Source organism: Dryobates pubescens, chromosome 10 (genome assembly GCF_014839835.1).
Source record: "Dryobates pubescens isolate bDryPub1 chromosome 10, bDryPub1.pri, whole genome shotgun sequence".
NCBI lineage: Eukaryota > Metazoa > Chordata > Aves > Piciformes > Picidae > Dryobates > Dryobates pubescens.
In genome coordinates, this window is record NC_071621.1 from 22,998,353 (window position 1) to 23,020,858 (window position 22,506).

Consider the following 22,506-nt stretch of genomic DNA (forward strand, 5'->3'; position numbering starts at 1 on the left):
AGACTTGGCTCTGGGGGGAAAAAAAAAAGAAAAGAAAAAGTAACATTTTCTTCTGTGTCTGATACAGATTTATAGAAGGTGAAGGTAAAAGCTATGCTATGTCACCATCCAGAATTAAGCAAAAGGTGGTGTTGAAGGGAGGAGAGGAATGAGTCGATGAACGTAAGCAGAAGCTCATTTTACATCCAAAGGACATCTGCCTTTGAGTTTCCTGATAAATAACATCACTCAGTTGTTTTAGTTGGTTGTTTCAGTATTTCTGCTCTTGAACATCTTGATTCATGAAAGAAATGAAATAATTTCTGGCACTTCTAAAAAGTATTCCTGCCTTTCTTCTGAGTCCTAGCCCTAGATATTCTGGCTTTGTAGGTAAATATGAAGTGCTGTCCATGTAAGACACATTTCAGTCTCATTTCAGCCCTTATTTATGCAGTTTGTTGCAGGAGAGTGGGCTTCTGTACTCATAAAAACTATCTTTAATGCTCATTTTGACCCCAAGATATCCATCTGTGTACATAACTTGTTGCAAGATCTAGTCTGAAATGTTTTTTATCCCAGATATTTGACAACAACAGTATTAGTGAAGATGTGCATGGCTAAAGATTTATTGGTGCTTGTGAACTGTTAAAACTACTGTATGGTTTTACTGTTTGTGGCATTCTCACTGCCAGTAAAAACTATTTTATCTTGAAATGAAAAATTTCCTTAATTGTGCTTCAATATCAGTACTGGGAATTGGCATCCTGTTAATTAATCTCTCCACCAGGCAGCTACTTTCCTGGCAATGCAGTTCCACTATACCAGGCTGAAAGTCATAGTCTATTACGATCACTGGCTAATTTAGGGAAGAATCTGAGTATTTCATTTTTCTTTTCCCTTTTTGGCCTTGTAGAGTGCTGCACAGAAAGGATTCCACTGAGATGAGTAGGTGTGCTCTGGAGGCTGTTCGTGTTTCTTGATATTAGCCTTTGAAATGATAATTAAATATCATTGGCAAAAATAAACCTCAAATCTATTTATATTTTGCACGATGACTTTCATCAGCTGCCAGGTAATGATGGGTGAGTGTGCTCTGTGAAGGAAGGTGGAGGAGGACCTGGCTGTGTTTTGGAAGGTTTTGACAGAAATAGAACGCTTCAGGGGTGATTTTTGTTCTGTCCTGGTTTGATACAGTTTGGGTTTCTTGTTTTGAGGTTTGCATCATGAGTTGGTTAACGATAAAAACTTGTTACTGAATTTCACCTGTAACTGTGTGTCTCTGGCCACCAGAATAAATGGAGACTGGCCAACTTCCATAGCTGATCAGTGCCACTATGCCAATGATTTAGTGTAGAGAATATTACCTGGGCAAACCCAAGAAGCAGAACTGTGTTCCGTCATTAAAATCAGAGAAACTTGTTCACAATGCAAAACCTTTCAAGTAATTTTCATCTTCTGTGCTTGCACTTTGCTTAATTTTGAAGAACAAGATGACCAACAAGATGGCCTCTGGGAAAGCCCCTAGAAAAGATTTCTTAAGTGTGTCATTTAATCATGTGAACTGTCTCTGACTTAGGCAGTTATGCATATTTCACAGAACATTTGGGTCACCTTATGCTATTCTTCTAAACATGCTTATCATGACATATGTGTCAATCATGCATCTATATTAATCACTTTATGTATCTATAACAGTGCTGGGGATCACAAAAGCTCTGCAGATGTCTTTATCAACATTCTTTGGAGCTGAATACCAAAACAGTCTAACTGTGTAATTACCAAATCTCCTTCACAGAATGTCAGAACAGAGTCGTGATTCCCAGAACATTCTGGTTTAACAAGTTAGGTCATCATTAGACTTCTGCTGTCTGTTGCTGTCTTTTACTCTGTTAACACTGTTGGAAAAATAAATCATTTCTTCTTTTGCTACAACAGTCTGTCAAGTTCCCAAACAAGGGAGCGCTTTTGAGAATATGGTTCCTTTTTCCTTTCTGTGACACCACTATGCTATGAGCATCTTTAGGTAGTCAGCAGCTCCAGAAGCAGGAACTTTACAGACATCAAATACGGTAAGAACTGACATAAGCAGACACTGGCAAAACTGCCACACAGGCAGATGTAAGATTGATGTCCACATCCAATTATCAACGCATAAAATGTGAGACCAACCACTCGGTAAACGAAGGCTTTCTGTGAATTTGCAACCTTGCAGCCCTTCTTTGCAATAAGCTAGTGTAAGATTTTAAACATAAGGGGGAAAAAAAAGGACAATGGGAATTCATGAAAAAGAGTTTATGCTGATGGAGCATTGTTACATGAGGCAAAGCAAAAAATTGCACCTCCTGTGTGAAGTCAGGAATGAAAAAGAGGAGACAGGAGAGTGAAACACCTTCTGCTGGTTCAAGAGGAGATGATGAGCAGAGCTGTTACTTTTGGTAAAGCTTTAATACAAACTCACAGGCAAGCATTTTTTTTTTCAGTATATTAACAGTTTAGATTACCATATAGATAAAATTTTTGTCTTCTTTCCTCCTCTGAATTACCCCAGAAAAATGTCATGCTTCCTTCTCTTGGCTTAGTAAGGTGAAAGGAAATTGCTTCAGTGGGTCTCCAAATGTGTCTTTGGACAGGGTTTCCCATCTGTGGAATTTCATGCCAGTCCTATTTTCATCAAAGTCATCTTCCAGAAAGTGGAATGTACATAACAGAGTAAGTCCACATTCAGAAGGTGTTACAGTACTCTCAGTTCATGGCCCAAAAGCTACACAGTACAAGTTTTGCGAAGAAGGCAGTATTGTCTTGAGGTTCTAAATGTGTTTTGGCCTTTAAATCCCTTGTGTTTAGTGTTTTCTATGATTAGTTTAAAGCTGTGGCTTTGCAGAAGACTGATTTCATTTGATGGAACACCTTAGGCATTTTGTGCTACAAACATTGCTGCGGGCTTGAAGCATGGTATAAACATTGTCTTTACAGGTGTCCTGGGGCTTCTCATCGAAGGCTTGCTCTGGAGAGAAGGAAAACGAGCAAGCTGCAAACAGAAGTGGAGGGCGAGAGTGGTCCTGGTGGGACAGAGCAGCCTAGCAGTTTGTCTTCAGATGCAGATCAGGGAATAGTGCCAGTCGAGCAGAGCTTCACCTCGCCCGCCCTTCCTGCATGGACAGATGAGCCCAGCACCGACAATCCGCCTTTTGAAGAGAGCACAGTAGCAGACAGTATGTCATCACTTATCTTCTCAAGCCTCTTCTATCAGATGTGGAAACATTTGTGGTGTCAGAGCCTGTCTCTTGCCAACCATGAATGTGCGCTTTCATTTTCTGCTCTTCTCTCTGGCAAGTCCTGGAGAAATATTAGTGGGGTTTGGTGATCTGCAAGTATGCAGCTGGGATAAGGTCACAGTTAGGAAGGAAATACACATCTCAGAGTGTGTGCCAGAGATCATGGTGCTGTATCACCCTTTATGATATCATGGTGCACTGGCCTTGCAGTGAGATAGAAGGAGTTTATGTTCTGTAAAACTGCAAAAGTTGTTTTCTAAGATGAGATTTCTTTTCCCCTCTTTCCCTTGACCGGATCAGCAGCTTTCCCCCACATGGAATGCTGTCCTGCTCAAGCAAAAAGGCAGCTGAGTAACTTCTGCATCCATCTGCAGTAAACAAGCAGTGACATCTCTAGCAACTGGAACTTTAGAGAGGAAGCATTGAACCTTATCACAGAGGAAGGTGGTCCTGTCCCCTTCCTCCTCCCCTGTATTTTGCCGTCTTTTAGCATCCCTCTTTTAGTTGTCTCCATGCTTGCTTCAGAAATGGGCTCTTTACCTGATAACAGCAGCTCCTAGTGCAGTTATGAAAACTGCTAATGAGGAGTCACGACCAAGTTATGCTCCATGGACTAAGCCCTAAACCACGTACTTATTATCATCATCAAATGTAAATACACAAGTGATCAAATTGGAAATTAAGAGTATGAAATTTGCTATAAAAGACGAGATCCAGAGGGTTCAGAATATCCTTTTCCAACACAAATAATGCCATTTCAAGAAGCCTGGATGCTACTAAGTTGTTAGAGAGCTGTTCCTAACAAGCTAGGTGATCCAACAAGTAGTGGAACTAATCCAGTTGCACTTGTTTAGTTTGTTGTTAAACTGTTGTTGTGTGGCCTGTCTGCATTGTCCTTTGGTGTTTTGCTTTGCTGAAAGTGAATGAGGTGTAAAGGATGTTAATCATCTTTCTTTTTGTACAATAATTGGCAGCAAATCAACAGCCACCTACCTTGCCTGAAGGCGAGATCACCACGATTGAAATTCATCGGTCCAATCCTTACATCGAATTAGGAATTAGCATAGTGGGTGGCAATGAAACGCCTTTGATCAACATTGTCATTCAGGAGGTTTATCGAGATGGGATCATTGCCAGAGATGGAAGACTTCTTGCTGGAGACCAAATACTTCAAGTATGCAACCTAATGACGTATTCTGTCTGCTTGCTTTCAATTCAGTCCTTGCAGAACTACCTGTTAAATGAGATGGGAGATTTTCCTTGTCAGACTTTGTTGTGTAAATGTTACCTTTAAAATTATCGGTTGGAAGGCGAATTAATATTCAGAGCAAAGCCTGTTGTTCTAGTGCCTTTGGTTATGATGCTTTATGTTGTTTGTCAGACCAGTCCCTGGGATTGTTTTTCCTCCTTGGTATCTCTTATCAGTATTGAAAATATGAGTTCATTTTTCTGGCTTTAGATGTTGTGGGACCTGGTCTTTATGCATGCTTTCAGAAGGAACCCAAGGTTACTTCTGGCTAGCAAGTTGGCATAACTTGTCCTATGTAAAAAGCAATTTCTGTGTTGTAAAGCTGACTTCACCTGATATATCAAATCTGGCTTCACTGTTGTTACCTTCCAATAGTCTTGGCAGTTGATCTGCATCTTGCAGTATGTGCAAAGGTGTCAGTGATGTTCTTCAGTGGCATGACTTGAAGCAATGTGCTCTAAATATGAAAGAAAAAAATAAAATTCAAGTTGATTGTGTATTTTTGTGAGGGTTTAAGGTAATTAGGCAGACAGTGTGAAAAGATCAAATTATATTTTTGAGTTTAAATTCTGTATTAGGGGAAAGGGTTGTGCATAGGACTCTTAAGAATGTCACTGAGTTCTGCATAAGCAAGGCAGTCCTCTGACTTTTTTATATTTGTTTCAAGTGGAATGATTAAAAATAGGTTACCATCATTTCAGAATGACTTCAGTAACAATGTTTGCTTTTGATCTGATAGCCTAAGATCAGTCCAAAATTAGTATCATTTCATGTTTCGGAAATCAAGTTGATAGAAGTAGCTTAAATACTGTAGTTACCCTTGGAATGAAATTAGTTTGCACTTCAGAAGATAAAGTCCCTTTTGAGAAATGTGCCTTTTTACTCTCTCAATGTCTTAGCATAGTGGCTGGCCAAGAACACAACCCAAGAGGTTTCCAAAATGTTGCCTTTTTAACAAGCAGTTGCAGACGCTGATTGAATGCTGCCTAATTTATTTTGATACTCAAGGGCTCTCCTTGATTGCTAGAATAGGGAACTTGAGCTTCAGTGGAGCTTTGTGAATTACTGCTTTTTGGGCAGGTGTCAATTACAGTTTCCAAAGCTCTAAGTGGCAATACATTGACTATAAATAGGATTTATAAGCAGCAGTGAGTCTTCTCTATCAACGTGTGGCACTGAGGCTGTCAGATGCTAAGGGGATGTCCATGAGAGTCCTTCTGTCGTGCTGAGGAAGAGGTTCACAACACAAATGCCAAACCCTCTGGAAGATATATCATCTTTATTGCTTTGAATTTACCTGTGCAGGTGCTGAGCTGTTGTACTGAAAGGAGCAGTCTCGGTCTCTGCCAGCTGTAATTAAGCACAGTTAGATGCAGCTCAGTGTGCACGCTTCATTCAGTTGGACGTTTCCAAAAATGTCTTCAAAGGCTTTTATGAGCAGTAAAGAGTGAAAAGAAAGCCAGAAAGGACTGTGAGGTGAAACTCAGCATTTTCTTGCCCAGTCAAACAAGAAATATTACCCTTTTAAGATCCGAGGGAGCAGCATTTTGTAACAGCTGCATAAAAGTGTACGTTGTCTGCAAGGCGTAGATAGGTGACTAACATTTTCAAAGTGCTCCACAAATTGTCCCTTTTTTTTTCTGCTGGACTGTGACTGTAATTCATGTAAAACATGTCCTAATGAGAATGTCTTTCCCCAAGAAATGCTAAGGCTGTTTTCTTCTGAAATTGTGAACTGCCTTGCAGAAAGAAGAACTGCATTTTATTGCGTATATTCTTCTGTGCCCTTTGAATGCTTCCATATTTTATGTATTTACTTTAGCTAGCAACAGCTAAAAATAAAACTAGATTTAATTTAAAGGCTCTGATGGATGGGCCCCAGTGAGTTTTGCTGGTAGCAGTTCTAAATGTTACTTCTCCTAGCTACGCCTCCTCTTCCCTCTGCCCAAGGTTACAGCCTGTCTTCGGGCAGTAGCAGACCAGGGCATGGCCGTGATTCAGTGCCTGAGCTCATGGTGCTGCCAAGAGCAGTGGCTTTGTAGTGAACATCAGGCTGGAGGATGGAGGTGGCTCAGGGAGGGCCACCTTCACTGCTGGAGTGGAAGCCTCTCACAGGGGTAGGGTATTGGTTGTTGCAGCCACCCCTTTGCTGTGCTGAAAACACCACAGCCAAACGGTTTGGCACCAACCTGTCAGAAGCGTGATGTAAATGTGGTGGCTATTGCACATAGATTTCTGGGTCCTTCCTTTCTCCCTTTGTCTTTGTTTTGTTGTTGTTTTGGGTTTGGGTTTTTTGTGGTTTTTTTTTCCTTCTTCTTTTTAAGTGTTTATATTGCTGCTAGATGGTGGGAAGCTGCAAGTTTATCTTTCTACTTAATTAGGTTGCACAGGGACCAGGTCAGTATAGTCCCACTCGGTGTTAGCTTCTACCTGCTGACATTTTGGAGCAGGGGTTCCTCAATCAGGGAGCAATAATACATGCTAAGGGTGAATTTTTAGTGTTAACTTTGAACCCCTTCTCACAGAATAAGGCAAATATAGCTTTTGTGCTGGTTTTTGTGGTGCTCCTGTTTTCTGCCAGATCTCATTGCACTGTCAATTTTTATCTTAACTTTATAGCATGACAAAAGGCTCAAGATTACTGAGCTTCATATCAGTGAGCCACATTAACAAAGAATTTTTGGTTATAGGGAGGGAAGCACAGACTTGTTAAACTGGAAGACACCTTTAAGATCGTCAAGTCCAACCATCAACTCAGCACTGCCAGGTCACCACTAAACCAAGGCCCTCAGCACCACATCTCCACGTCTCTGAAACCCCTTTGAGGATAAAATTGTTCCTTGTCCTCCAACCTAAAAATCTCCCCTGGGGCAACTTGAAGCCTCTTGTCCTGTTACTTGTTCTGTGGGAGATGAGGCCAGTCCCCACCTCACTCCAACCTCATTTCAGGTAGTTCTCCAGATGGTCTCCCTGAACAACTCCAAGTACCTTTGCTGCTCCTCATCACACCTATTCTCCAGACCCTTCACCAGCTTTGTTGTCCTTCTCTGGACATGCTCCAGCCCCTCAACATCTGTTTTAGAGTGAGGGGCCCAAAACCAGTATTCAAGGTATGACCTCACCAGTGCCCTGTACAGGGTTAGGATCACTTCCCTGATCCTACTGACCATGCTATTGCTGATGCAGGTCAGGATGCTGATGTCTTTTCCACCTGGGCATGCTGCTGGCCCACATTCAGTTGCTGTCCACCTATGCTCCCAGGTCCTTTTCTTCTGGGCTGTTTCCAGTCACTCTGCCCCAAGATTTAATCTACTTTCCATTTACAACTGAATTTTGAGTGTAACACATTACAAGTCTAAAACTCTGACTTACTGTTAGACATAAACTTACTTCAGAGATTTGGATATGGGGTTCTATAGCTATTATTTTTAAGTGATGTGGGACTTGACCCTGAAAACACATGCAAAGTTCTTGTCCTGGAGATTAAACAATATAAAGATCTAAGGAAGGCAAGTGTAGGAGACCATGAGAGCAAAAACCCTCAACTATGATGCCAGAGTGTTTTCCATTATAGAGATGTCACATATGTGGTAAAAGGCCTAAAGTTGCACCAGGGGAGGTTATATCAGATACTAGGAAAACTTTATTCACCAAAACAGTTTACAAGCACTGGAACAGTTTGCCCAGGGAAGTGGTTGAGTCACCATCCCTGGAGGTATTTAAAAGACATGTAAGGTCTTGGTGCTAAGGCACATGGTTTAGTGGTGGACTTGGTAGTGGTAGGTTAATGGTTGGACCTCATGATCTTAAGGGTCTTTTCCACGCTAAAAATAGATATGTATATTGATTGGCCAAAGTGGGTTTGTAGGAAAGGATGGAAGGAGAAAAGAGGAAGCCTGGCAGGGTCAGATTTGTAGGTTGCTCCAAGGCTGGTTTTGCAGTGAGCTCTGAACTGAGTTTGGAAAGCACTTTGTTTCCATAGTTAGGAGCAATTAAACACAAGAAAACATCATAGAAGCATATCCAGCAGGTCGAGGGAGGTGATTCTCTCCCTCTACTCCGCTCTGGTGAGACCCCACCTAGAGTACTGCATCCAGTTCTGGAGCCCCTATTACAAGAAGGATCTGGACGTGCTGGAGTGTGTCCAGAGAAGGGCCACGTGGATGATCAGAGGGCTGGAGCACCTCTCCTATGAGGACACAATGAGGGAGTTGGGACTATTCAGTGTGGAAAAGAGAAGGCTCCAAGGAGACCTTATTGTGGCCTTCCAGTATTTCCAGGGGGCCTACAAGAAAGCTGGGGAGGGACTTTTTAGAGTGTCAGGTGGTGATAGGGCTAGGGGGAATGGAACAAAAATAGAAATGGGTAGATTCAGATTGGATGTTAGGAAGAAGTTCTTCACCATGAGGGTGGTTGAAAGCCCCATCCCTGGAGGTTTTTAAGGCCAGGCTGGAAGTGGCTCTTGGCAACCTGATGTAGTGTGAGGTGTCCCTGCCTGTGGCAGGGGGGTTGGAACTAGATGATCTTTGAGGTCCCTTCCAACCCTAACAATTCTATGAATCTATGATTCTATGTTCAAGGCCAGATTGGCTGAGGCCTTTTGAGTAACCTGGTCTAGGGGAAGGTGTCCTTGTCCATGGCTGGGGGGGGTGGAACTAGACGATCTTTAAGGTCCCTTCCAACCTGAACCATTCTATGGGTCATTCTGATTCTGCTGTTCCTTTGCAGGTGAACAGCTTTGACATAAGCAACGTCTCTCACAACCACGCTCGAGCCGTGCTCTCCCAGCCTTGCTCGGTGCTGCACCTCACCGTGCTGCGAGAGCGGCGGTTCGGCAGCCGCACGCACGGCCACGCGGATGCCGCCGGCTGTCCCCGGGAGGATAGCTTCCAGGTGACGCTGCACAAGCGCGACTCCAGCGAGCAGCTGGGCATTAAGCTTGTGCGCAGGACGGACGAGCCAGGAGTTTTTATTCTCGACCTTTTGGAAGGGGGCTTGGCCGCTCAAGACGGCAGGCTCTGCAGCAACGACCGCGTGCTTGCAATTAATGGACATGACTTGAAGCATGGGACACCTGAGCTTGCTGCTCAGGTTATACAGGTAAGGTGCATTCCCTTACTTGAGGCTTTTTCTCTTGGGCAAAGCCTGGGGTAGAATCTCTCCTGGACAGAGCAGCTTGTGTAATGCCTGAAAGCCTGCAGTTGTGAAAGTATAGATGTTTTATAGATGTTGGATTTGCCTCGTGCAATACTTTCTGGACCAGATGTAAGCAGGCAAAGAAGTTTATTCTGTTATACAGCAAAATTATAGAGTCTATCAGAAGGCACAGGTGTCACATCTCAATTGGTCATTTTCTACTGGCATACATGTAATTAAGGCATACAATAGATCAAAATAACAAAACAATATTTTAACACATCCAACCAAATTCTGCCTAGTTTCTGTCCTTCAGTTACAAGGTGTTTACATTACTCTCAGAGTCAAAGACAAAACATAGCTTTCTCTAACTCCAGCAAAGGCAAATCTTCCCTATAGTCTTCTAAAGCTATCCAAAAACCTCTTCCCACATGCAGTGATGCAGTGTACTCAAGCTGTGCAGGGGGACGTTTAGGCTTGTTCTTAGAAGGAGGGTCTTCACAGAAAGTGTGATTGCCCATTGGAATGGGCTGCCCAGGGAGGTGGTGGGGTCAGTATCCCTAGAGGTGTTTAAGAAGAAAATGGATGAGGCACTTAGTGCCATGGTCTAGTTGATTATAGATAGGGTTGGGCAATTGTTTGGACTTGATCTTGGAGGTCTCTTCCAACCTGGCTGATTCTCTGCAAACAATAGTGCAAAATAGGGTCTGCTTTGGCAGCTGGCAGGTAACTTCACCTCCTCAGAAGTGAGAAGTACATTACTCTTCCCTGGCATGCAGTGTGAAATTTAGAAGGCTGCTTTTGTGAGCAAGGAGAGTACCACATAGCCTGCTGTTTAGCAGAAAAAGAACATCATTATTATATTTATGTATGTACATATGTAGTGTGAATTTTTAATCTCTCAGTAAACTCTACCACAGTGGGCTTTGTTTTGTATTGATTTGCCTGTTTGTGGAGTTGGGGTTAAAACAGGAAGGGGATTTGTGAGACTGTAGAGGCAAGAGGTAGCAGCTGGGAAGAAAAACTACAAGTCTTCCCTGAGTCTTGTGCAGTAAAACTCGATTTTCTGAATGTTCAGGGAAGGGCTGTTCTCAATGTCTGTCTCTGTTCTAGAGACAAATACTACCCAAAGCTTGATGCAGTCTGACATACAATCCTTTCCTGTTCCCACAAGAGAGCCTTTACTCCATGCCTTTTTCCCAGTCTGTAAGGAAACATCTGCAGCACATTGCAGCTTCCTGCTGATGGGATGTTGGTGAAAACCACTGTGTCTGAGTTAGACATCTGGTAACCGAGTCTCCTAATACTCCCCAAACCCCAAAGAATTTGATGGTCTGCTCATAGATAACATCTTCCTTGGAAGTCTCTGGGAAGTCCCAGAAGTGTTCAGAGCTTTTGACCAAAATCTGCAGACCCCGGAGAGCCGTCATGCAGGCATTTCTTTGTTACATTGCTACACGCTGCAGAAGTTCACAGAGGCTGCAAATGGAATTGAGTGATTTTCAGTGTTTGAAGTTTTGTAACACAAAGTAAGAAACAGTCCTGTTGGCAAAGGATTTCCAGCTGATGTAAATGTAACATCAGAGGAAAAGGACTAGTGCTACTATCACCTCCATTCTGGAGGGAATTGCCAGTAGCAAGTAAGGGACTTTGCAAGTCTAAGCAGTTTGTGGCACCACTAGGAAATGGAAAACAAGTTTTTCTGTTGTCATGTTTCATATTTCATCATGTTTTTTCCTCCATCTCTGCTAATAATCAATATCCTATCGACTTCTTTACTTTGTTTTATGTATTTAACAGGCTAGTGGGGAGAGAGTGAATTTGATCATCTCTAGACCTACGAAGTCGCAGACGGTCAGTATTATCCGAGACACAGGGACTCACAACAGCAGCTCACACCAGCACCAGTCACAGCAGCTGTTTCACAGCAGACCCAACTCACATAAGGTTGGTGTTTCCAGGAGGTATAAACCCAGATTTAGTCTTGTGAAGATGTAAGTGTGTTGTGAGGCAAGTTTGGAAGAAGGGGTTATGTCTTCTTTTACAGCTACCTTTGTCTTCTTTTATATTTTTTCTTTAAAAGACATCTTCCAAGTACCCAAATCCTACTTCATGTCTGGAGTGGGAACAAAAGATATGCAACATCATTTCAGGGTTTTTTTGGTTGGTTGGGTTTGTGGGTTTTTTCCTGACTGCAGTGAAAGCAGCAAGTTCTCTGAGCTCATAGAACTGTAGTTGTTGGACTTACCTAAGACAGTGGCTCATGTGTTACTGCTGCATGGGAGAGCTGGCATTCAAGAGCATTATTTTTTTTGTTGCCACTGTGCTGGCTCCAACCAGCAAGAAAAGGAGGTGTGGTGCACACCATCCAGCATATAAAGAGCACGTTGAAGAGCAGCTCTCCAGCAGATCAGCACGGTATTCTTCCCTGAATGCAGTATTCTGCACTTGCCCTTGCTAATTTAAGCAGGTTTCTCCCCACAGAACTGCCCAGCCTGTCCAGGTCACACTGAATGGCAGCACAGCTTTCTGGTGTGTCAGACACTCCTCCCAGTCTGGTATCATCAACACCCTTGCTGAGGGTACACTCTGTCCATTTGTCTGGGTCATTGATGAAGATGGTGAGCAGGGAGGGACCCAATACTGATCCCTGGAGACCAACACTGCTAGCCGTGGGCCTCCAACTAGACTCTGCCCCATTGGCCACAACCCTTTGAGCTCTGTCCTTATGTCCTAAGGATTACAGGATTTGAACCTACTTTCCATCTGCCAATTTGGGTTGCATTCATACTACAGTTCCAAAGCTGATCTGTTGGCTGAGCTGATTTCCCTCATATATTAATACCACACAGTCTTTCAAAGTCCTGTGTAACCACAAGTGGGCCTTCCCTATCTTTAAAACCATTTCTCTTTCCCTCTCTCTGATAAATCTACAGTTGGCTTAGAAATCTTGTGGCTTAAAAAGTGTTTATATAATTGCATGGCACTCCCCACTTAGTCCTAAAGCCTTAAGAAGGAGCTGGCTTTATAAGTGATGGTATGCATACAGACAGATAGATACATACATATAGATGTGATTAACATGTACATATGAGGAGCAGAGTGAGTCAAAAGGAGCATCTCGAATTGGAAATCCAAGAATGCAGTGCTGACATTTTCCAAGAGAAAAGACAGAGGAAATCTGAAGCAAATTTGCACTCCTTAGTCCTTTTAAAACCTTTCTGTTAAAGTGCCAGAGTATAGCTTTGGGGTGTATTGATTTGGTGGGGAAGACCACCCCACCCCAGGCCGCATCACAACGTCAACACCCAGCAACATCATTCTTGCTTTAGTTACAAGGGCAGTGGACCCAACATTGCTCTCGGTTCAATTGCATGTGCAGTGGGGTGGGACAATCAGGCGCTTTCTGACCTTGCCTACAGGGGCAGTGAGTTGAGACAGTTTGGTACCTTCTTATCCTGGTGTAAATATGGTGAGTTGAGATCAGGCACTCCCTAACCACACCTGGAACTCCTGTTGCCTGTGAAACATACCCGAGATGCCTCCTGCTCATATCTGAAGCCCAGTCTGGAAGTTGTCAATATCACCTGACAAGAATTGCAGCCACCGTGGAAAAACACTGACCAAAGTCATAGGATCACAGGATGTTAGGGGTTGGAAGGCACCTCCAAAGATCATCAAGTCCAACTCCTCTGCCAGAGCAGGGCCATAGAATCTAGCACAGGTCACACAGGAACACATCCAGAGGGATCTTGAAAGTCTCCAGAGAAGGAGACTCCACAACCTCTCTGGGCAGCCTGTTCCAGTGCTCTGTGACCCTCACAGTGAACAAGTTCCTCCTCATGTTGAGGGATTTGTATCCATTACCCCTTGTCCTATCACAGGGTGCAACGGGGAAGAGCCTGTCCCCTTCCTCTTGACACTCAGCCCTCAGATATTTATAAACATTTATTAAATCCCCTCTAAATCTTCTCTTCTCCAGACTGAAAAGCCCCAGGGCTCTCAGACTCTGCCCCTAGGGCACGTGCTTCAGTCCCTTAATCATCCTGGTAGCTCTCCATTGGACTCTCTCTCTTGTCCCTCTTGAACTGGGGAGCCCAAAACTGGACAACCATCTTGTGACCCTATAAATACCAATCCTAAAGTGGGGCCCTTTGGAGCTCTCTGGGATCACAGCAGCCACCAACCTGTCTTTCACAATGGAAGATCACCACCAAAGAAGGAATTATAGTGAGTAATTCACTATAATTTGATCTCAGGATGCTCAAAGGTTATTGAGGTCTGTGGTGACAGGTTGGACTTGATGATCTTTGAGGTCTCTTCCAACCTTGGTGGTTCTGTGAGTACCAAAATATAATCTGCAGATAAGAAACATCTTAATCATAGGTTAACCTCTACATCTGTACATGTGTCTATATGAGATTTAATGTAGAAACTTTGTCGAATCTTTAACTGAATCACTGTGTTTGATTGTAACAAATTATTGATTATTGACTCAGTGTTGGTAGGGAATTGTACAATCTAATTCAATGAGTTGGTGGTGGTGTTGATCCTCAAATCATTGCTATTCCAAAGTTACACAAGACTCACTCCAACCCAATCCTGACTTGATCTCCCCTATCTCTGTATAAATAATTTCTCCAGATCCCCATTTAAATCACTCCAACCTGATTCCAATTTCCTGTGTTCCTTTCACATAGAATGAATTAGAGTGAACCTTGCCAGAAAACTCTGTTGTGCTTCAATAAATTTATTTTTAAATCACTTCTCTTCCTAATATTTTTGTCAGTGATTCTCTAAATGACCTTAAGCCCTCCACTCCCTCCACCCACAATTTAGTCGTGTTCTGGTTTGGTTGTGGGTTTAATTTTTAACAATGTTATTTATCCTTGTCAAACAGGATCTCTCCCAGTGTGTTACATGCCAAGAAAAGCACATTACTGTGAAAAAAGAGCCACATGAATCTCTGGGAATGACAGTGGCAGGAGGCAGAGGCAGCAAAAGTGGCGAATTGCCCATCTTTGTGACAAGTGTGCAGCCTCACGGGTGTTTGGCAAGAGACGGCAGGATTAAACGAGGTGGGGCTTGGCCTTCCTGGTGGCGCGGGTGGCCGCTGATTGTTGTGTGATGTGTTCGTGCTCTGAAGTCAGGTGGTGTCAGGAAACTTTTCACTAATGTAGGGAAGTGCTGATGGATGCTTCTTCATGTTTCAGTAATGGAAACAGAGTATTTAGTATCGCACCTCCATCTCTTCCAGGAAAAGGATGTTTAGAGAGTGATAGCAGGGGAAGCAACTAAGACCAGGAAATGCCTGGTTAAATTCTTTAAAGCTGACAGTAATCCCCTGAGCTGAGGGTCTGGTGCAGTTGCCTCTACTGCTATGCACACATCCTGGTTTTGTGTTTAATGTGGTGGGCTGGGCTCCATCTCTCTCTGAGAAATCTCTGCTCTTCAGTGTAATATCTGAACAGCAGAGATGCTCTGATGACAGGTCACAGCTCACTCATGCCCTTTACCTCTGAAGCTACATTAGGCTTGACCCTAGCTCCTGAATGCCTCCTTATCCTCTGGGACAGCTTGGCTTTGTACCCATCAGTGTTCCTTGGCTTTGCAGAATGAAACTGAGAGGTAGAGGTCAGACTCGGTGTAGGTGAGGCCAGCCTACCTGATAGATTGCAAAGCATTTGGTGATTAAAACCTATTGTGTCTTAGGCGAAACAAAGGCTGCCCATGGGATCTCTGTGACTCAGAGTTTACTGAATTACAGATTTCACAGATTTCTGGGAAAGAAATGTAGGGGAAAAACTTCACAGATTGCAAATTTAAAAAGAACAGTGTGGGAGCATTCTTATATGCTTCTGAGAGAGGGAGTTTTGCACCCACATACCAACGGATATTCTTTCTTTTTCTGTACTACTATGAGACGCACACTTGATAGAAGAATTGCAATTGATCTTTCATTGTGTAGCATAAAGTAAGCACAGCAGAAACAAATGGGATTTCAAGTTAAGCTGCACCTCAACTGTAGCTTTCCCTGGAAAGCAAAAGCTTTTAAAAAATCAGTCTTACTCCAAACGTGGCCCAAGTGTTCACACTTTCGCTTTGTTTTTCCTGGCTTTCATCAGTGAGCGAGACATTGTGTGAAAGAGGAGTCTGTCACTTCTTGGACAGTAAATAACATGCTCAATTTCATCTTAAAGCTTTTATAAATTATTCTGAAGTAAAATAAAATGCTGGCAGGTTTTTTTTTAGTGATTATCTTTGTAGAGATGCTTGCTCTTTCTTTATTTGTAGTGTGCTGGGGGGTTGTGTCGGCCTTTGCAGTAGATTTTTGCTTTAGAAAAAGCAAAAGACCTAAAACACTCTGTGGAGCCTCACTGACCTACAAGAGTTGGTTATTTTGTGATGTGTCTATTGTTCCTTCCATCATTCTTCCTTCCCTTTTAAAGTTAGGGTGGACCTGAAATCTGTTACTGGAAACAATTATGAAGTGGCATCTGCAATAGCAGTTGCAGCTAGCTGAGATTATGAGGTGCCTAGGTAATTTCTGTCTCAAATTTTCAAAGTATCATTGTATGCATTGTTTCAGTATTAACTTCTCTGCTTTCGTCTCTTCTCCCTTTAGTACAGGGAGGTCAGGGGGAGGCAGGGAAGGAGAAGCTGGTACCTTCACCTGCTCTTTGACTGGGGGGTTCTTGTGCTGTTTTTTAATTGTAAATACCTGTCAATATAGTAAATCCTGCATATTTTGTACATATTCATTGCATTCCATTGTAGATCATAGTTTTGGCTTGTAAATACAGCTTCCAGCAGGTCTGGTCTGGCAAAGTTAATGTTGGGGGGGAAAATTTCAACCCAGCACATTACAATGCTATACAAGCCACAGCATTGGTTATGTGGAAACAAATGATACTGATCCAGCTTAGTAGCTCAGTACGTTAGTTTTTCAAACCAGCAGTGTAAGGCCTCGGAGCTATTTGCAATGCCAGGCTGTCTGAGCTCCAAAAGACACAGTACTAAGTGAAAGCCTAGCATGGGAGGTGCCGTTGGCAGGAGCGCCTCCGCCAGCCTGACGTGTTCTCTCTTGCACCTTTCAACAGGTGATGTGCTGCTGAACATCAATGGCATCGATTTGACTAACCTAAGTCACAGCGAGGCGGTGGCCATGCTGAAAGCTAGTGCTGCCTCTTCAGTAGTTGCCCTGAAAGCCCTGGAAGTCCAGATTGTAGAAGAACAGCCCCAGGCTAATGAAGAACAATTGAGTACCATCAGTGAAAATGAATATGATGCCAGCTGGTCACCATCATGGGTCATGTGGCTGGGCCTTCCAAGGTACAGAATTAATTGATAATGTTGTTAGTTACCTATTTGAAGATAAGTCCAAGAGAGATACAAAGCACAGACCTTATTAGTTGCAGCACATCTGCCTGTCGTTTTGCTTGACCATCTCAGTTGTATTCGTTTGGCAGTGTGCTTACAAATCAGACTGTGAACAGGAGCAGTGTTTCCTTAGGAAACTGGGTTTCCCTTCTCTCAAACCATAGTAACTACCCACGTGGATGAACACAAGGCATATTTTCTTTTTGTTTAGCCACACTGTAACTTTCTGTAGAATATCTAAAACGAGAGATCTTGTTAATAAAAACACCATAATTATAGAATATCAGATTAGACTTGCTGTTCTGACATGGGTCTCTTGTACACAAGTGAGCCTGTAGTAAGAGATTCCCATGGCTTTTTTTCAAGAGCAGATTGTTGTCTCTGCCAAACACAAAAACTCATCAAGATTTGCAGTGAGCTCCCTCCTCCTGACTAATCTGCGGTCTGCTGGACATCACTGTGTTTCATTTTTACTGTCCTGTTTTTCACTCTCTTGTGGCTACACCTATAAACTCATTCCAGCACTGCTTGCTATCAAGAAGTGTTCTCACTACAGCAAATAATGTTATTAACTTCAGTCAGGGCATGCAGGTTAATTCCTCTCCCTCTTGATAGTTACCACTCTCAGGTCTGTAGTTTACACATAAAACCACAACAAGAACAAGGTGTATTGGTAGCAGAATGCAGATGAAGATAACAGAACTGGCCCTCCAAAGATTTCCCACTTTTTCTGAGGTCCTTTAGCAATTAGTTTCTTTTCAGTCATCTAGTCTCAGTAAATAGCTCTCAGCTTTGGTAGTCGTACTTCCTTTCCATGCCTCAGAAGTGGCTTATTGCTTATATACATACTAGAAAGGCCCATGTGTGGTTCCTGAAGTTATGCAATGCATTGTGCTGCTATTTGTTAAAGGAGTGTTGTATATTGGTAAAGAACTTGGCATCTTTTTTTACCCTAAAGTTAATTTCTATGTTTCTTTTGTGTTTTGTGGTGGTTTTTTTTTTCCCCCAGAACTTACAGTTACTGCCAACTTCCTTGGCAGTAATTAAATTTCACTGGGGGAGATAACATGTACCAATATAGTTAGGGAAGCATGATCTGAATTATTTACATTCTGTGTCATAAAATGGCTAATCATACATAATTTTATTACTGGTGATGCATCAGTTTAGAGGTAGTGAAGATGATGCATGGACTTTTAGATCTTAAAGTAGAAAATGCCTAAACTGCTGGGGGTGGAAGAAAAGCTTCTTGTGTTTTTGACTTTCAAGCTGAACACGTCAGGTGTCTATTTTCTACCCACGTTCTTGCTACCTGTGAAATCCCCCAAATGCCATTCTGTTACTGTCAGTTTACAGAGTTAACTGTTTAAATTATTATTTTAGCACCACATTATTTCTTCTAAAACACTTTTCTGTCTCAGGATTGTGGGCACTTTCGGTGATTGGTTTAAATACCACAAAATTACTGTGGGAACGGAGGTCTAATCACCATCCCTTCCCTTCTCTTCCACACTTAGCACAGTGGTAATGATGTGACAGCAGGTGTTGTGCCTGCTATAAAAATACCTCAGTGTGGTCTACATGGCTTTTTCTCTCACTGTTCATTCCACAGCTGCCTACATAGCTGCCATGACGTAGTACTGCGGCGGAGCAATTTAGGCAGCTGGGGTTTCAGCATCGTCGGCGGCTATGAGGAGAACCACACGAACCAGCCTTTCTTTATTAAAACCATTGTTCTTGGAACTCCTGCCTACTTTGATGGAAGATTAAAGTAAGCTAAAATAATAGTAGTAATAATATTAATCATCATCATTATGATCATCATCACTTTTAAATAGTTACCTGTTGGTGCAACTGATTACTTAAGGAAATTCGCTGTAGCGACTCGTGCTGAGGGAATCATGCAGACCAGTAGGGCTTTGCCTCCCTGATGAGTGTGGTGCAGGGTAGTACAGGGTATTGCTGCTGAAGAAAGGATGTCTGTCAGCGATGATGCTTGTGCTGGCACCTCTGCATCTGCCACCCTCCTCCCTGGCTATTGTGCTGATGTCACCTGCTGTCTCCGTCTTACTGGCTTCTTTAGGCCAAGAGACATTGTAAAATGACTATGTGCAGAACCAGCTAGTTTGTAACATTTGTGTCTTCCTAGGGTACAGCCAAAAAATTGGAACTTCTGTAAAATGGGGAAAACTAATTTATCCTTTCATATACCTTTCAGAAGCCATTAGTACTGATGATGGGTGCTGCTGCTTTAATGGAAAGGAAAGAAAGTAGGCGAAAATGTCAGTACCTCTGGAAAGATAATTAAGGAACCAGTTCCCTATGTCAGTGCTCTGAGAGCCATTAGATGGCAGGAAAAACACTGATAAAGGAGGCATGTTCAGCTGAGGCCCTCAAGATGAGGGGAGCTGAAGCACTTGCCCTACAAGGAGAGGCTTGGGGAGCTGGGGTTGCTCATCTGGGAGCACAGGTGTCCTCAGAGGCACCTAACAGCCCCTTTCAGTGCCTGCAAAGGGATTACTGAAGAGACAGAGCCCAGGCTCTTCACAGTATTGCAGGACAAGAGGAAGAGAGAACAGGCACAAGCTGAGCAAAAGAGGTTGAGACAGGTTATAAGGAGCACCTCTCAGACAGTGTCACAGATTGCCCAGTCTCTGTCCTTGCAAGTTTCTGAGACCTGGCCATATGAAGCCCTGAGCAACCTGGTCAGATCTCACAGATGACCTCGCTTTAAGCAGGAGGTGGGACTAGAGACATCCTGAGGACCCTCCTGACCTTAAAGATTCTATGGTTCTACTTACACATAATGTTTGGATGCAACCCTGAGGTCTAATATGTGTGTATGCATCTTAGCTTTAGGTAGAATTAGTTCAGAACCAGGACTTAACTGTTCCTATTAAAGGTTCTCTTGATCATAACCTGATCTTCTGTGAAGGCGGCAGTAACAAACGTGGAACTGTATGTTATGATTTTTTTACGTGTAGATTTACTTACAAAGTAACTTAAGCAAAAATGTACTGATGCCTAGAGCCTTGCCAGTAATTGATTTTTCAGTTCAATGGCTAGATAAATAAATGAAAAAAATGGCTTGGCTGAACACACAATTAGATTTTTGTGGACAACTGGGAGACAGTTTGCATTAAATGGAAGAATTCAGTTCGACCCAAAGTATAGAATTTCCGATCGGTGAATTAATAACTAGAAGTATTCACGCAAATGGAAGTTCAAGTATCATTCCTGAGAAGAAGGAAAAGTGGTTGTGGTCACACTGACCCCCTTGTAAGGAATGGAAAAGATGCTCTTGTATGATATTGTGATATAGTACACTCTGTTCAAATGTACCAAAAGGGACCATCAGCAAGGGAGAGCTCCTTAGAACTTGCACTATGCTTTATTCCAGGGCAGGGCTTTTTGAAGCTGTTCTGTTTCATTTAGATTATCTGTTTTGTTTGGTTAGAGAGGAAGGAAGCAAGCAAATTACTTTACAGTTCAATAGTTAAGACAGTTTTCTGCCTACATTATCTGTCTGGTGTGATTTTATAGAAGGGGAAATAACTTCAGCAGAAAGGCTGGATGAGTGAGACCCCGCTCAGTGAACTGTAGCATCGTCCTTTGGGTGGTGGGTACCTTGGTTTAGGCAGAGAAGTGCCATTGAAGGCACATTAGACTGGTGTTAGTCACACCACTTGTACTTCCTCTGCTCTGCTCTAGCAGAGGGCACCAGGAGAGCTCAAGAGAGCATCTGTTTGCCATCCATTTTCATGCCTCCAATAGCTATGAGGATCAGTTTCAGGAAAAGTCCTGTCTGATATCCAGAGACATATTCAGCTGCTCTGGGGTATGCCAAACAAACTCAAATCACAGAGAATAGCATACTCAACGTAGGAAGAACTTAGGTGGGGGTTTTCTGAAGCTTCTTTTAAGTTTGTAAAAACTGAAACCAAACCCTTTGAAGTCAGTTTTCTATGGGCCATCAACCAGCACTTTCCCAGATTTCTGTTCCTCAAAACCACAGAGGTGCTACAGCTTCTCAGTTGAGCCATTGGTTGAGGGAGATTTCAAGCTAAATGATTAAATTTGACAAATTCATAAACCACTGAAAACAAAGTTCTTGGTTGGAATGTGGTTGGTAACTGTAGCTTTACTTACACCTCCTATGGTAAAGGCACATTTGGTGTAAATGTGTTGCAGTCCACGCAATCAACCACAAAGACTTCTGGCATGCACATGCTGTCCCATTTACTTGTCTTGGCTCCATTAGATCTTTCCAACTCTTTTCATGCTTCCCTGCAGGTCAGCTCTTAATGCAGAACTATCTTTGTGTTAGAATTGAAATCTAGTGATCTGGGAAATTCCCAGATGAGTTACAGAAACAGACTTAAAATCTAATCCTTTCGGCTTTTTTAGCCACACTTCCAACCTGATGCAAGCCAGTCACCCCAGCAATGAAGTGTTGCTTGTTGGTGTGTACTAGTTACTGCAGAGCAGGAGTTACCATTTGGATTATTTTCTTCTTTGTGTTTTTCAGGTGTGGTGATATGATTGTTGCTGTAAACGGACTGTCCACGGTTGGAATGAGCCATTCTGCACTTGTTCCTATGCTGAAGGAGCAGAGGAACAAAGTAACTTTAACTGTCATTTGCTGGCCTGGAAGCCTCATATAAATGTGTGACTGACTTTGGTTCAAGCAGTGTCTTTTTTCTAGATAGCTGGCACAAAAATCTCCATCCTTTCTTTCCATATTGATACAGCTGGTTATACGTAGGGCCAAAACTGCTGTATTTCTTCTTTTTTTCAAATGGGCCTCTCAGACTTCCTTTATATATCTTTCCATCCTGAAATAGCCATTTCTGTTTGCTGTATCCATTGCTGATGCAAATGAAAATATACAGGAGCTCACAGAGAAACTCCCACTCTGATACGGCTGTCACTGAGCTGTCCCTGTCAGGCTTGTAGAGTCAGCAGAAGAACTTAGTGGTTCTTTGGGTTTCTCTGTTATACGTGCTCAAGTTATACGCCATATATAAACGTAAGAGCCACGTGCCCATTCTTCCCTGCAATGAGAATGTGTGTCAGTACTGCAGTGACACATCTGTCTGCTGCTGTAATCAAAAATCTGTTCCCAAAGGTACTCCTCTCCATTTCTTAAGCCTTCCATTTTTGGCTCAGTATTTCAAACTGATTCACATAACCCATCAGAAATTATATCCCCCCCCCCCCCCCAACCCCGCTACCCCAAAGTTTTCTAGCAGGGCATCAGTGTTCATAGAAAAGTAGGATAAAAGCCTGATATTACTGGAATTTTTATAAAGTGCAATAATTGGACTCTTTGTTAGGAAAACTTTAATATATTACAGAGTTTGTATCCTATAACGACAAGAAACATGGGAGTAATAACTGTTGCAACGCTGGCGAGAGTCCCCGTGCCCGAGGCCACCTCTGAGTGAATGGCTTGCAGTGTTAGGCTTTTACTTTACAAACGAATGT

The 22,506-nt window shown here is 42.8% G+C and overlaps 1 protein-coding gene across 4 annotated transcripts in view; it reads left to right on the top strand.

Moving 5' to 3' along the window:
* The window catches only part of LNX2 (ligand of numb-protein X 2), a 63,669-nt gene extending 41,436 nt beyond the window's left edge, over positions 1-22,233 (top strand). For all 4 annotated transcript variants that reach the window (XM_054164485.1, XM_054164487.1, XM_054164488.1 and 1 more), the window contains exons 3-10: positions 2,953-3,191; positions 4,229-4,428; positions 9,232-9,603; positions 11,440-11,586; positions 14,540-14,717; positions 16,740-16,971; positions 18,632-18,790; positions 21,548-22,233. In XM_054164485.1, coding sequence (XP_054020460.1) covers positions 2,953-3,191; positions 4,229-4,428; positions 9,232-9,603; positions 11,440-11,586; positions 14,540-14,717; positions 16,740-16,971; positions 18,632-18,790; positions 21,548-21,683 — 1,663 coding nt within the window. In that variant the 3' untranslated portion in view covers positions 21,684-22,233. The remainder of the gene's footprint in view (positions 1-2,952; positions 3,192-4,228; positions 4,429-9,231; positions 9,604-11,439; positions 11,587-14,539; positions 14,718-16,739; positions 16,972-18,631; positions 18,791-21,547) is intronic.
* The last annotated feature ends 273 nt before the right edge of the window (positions 22,234-22,506 follow it).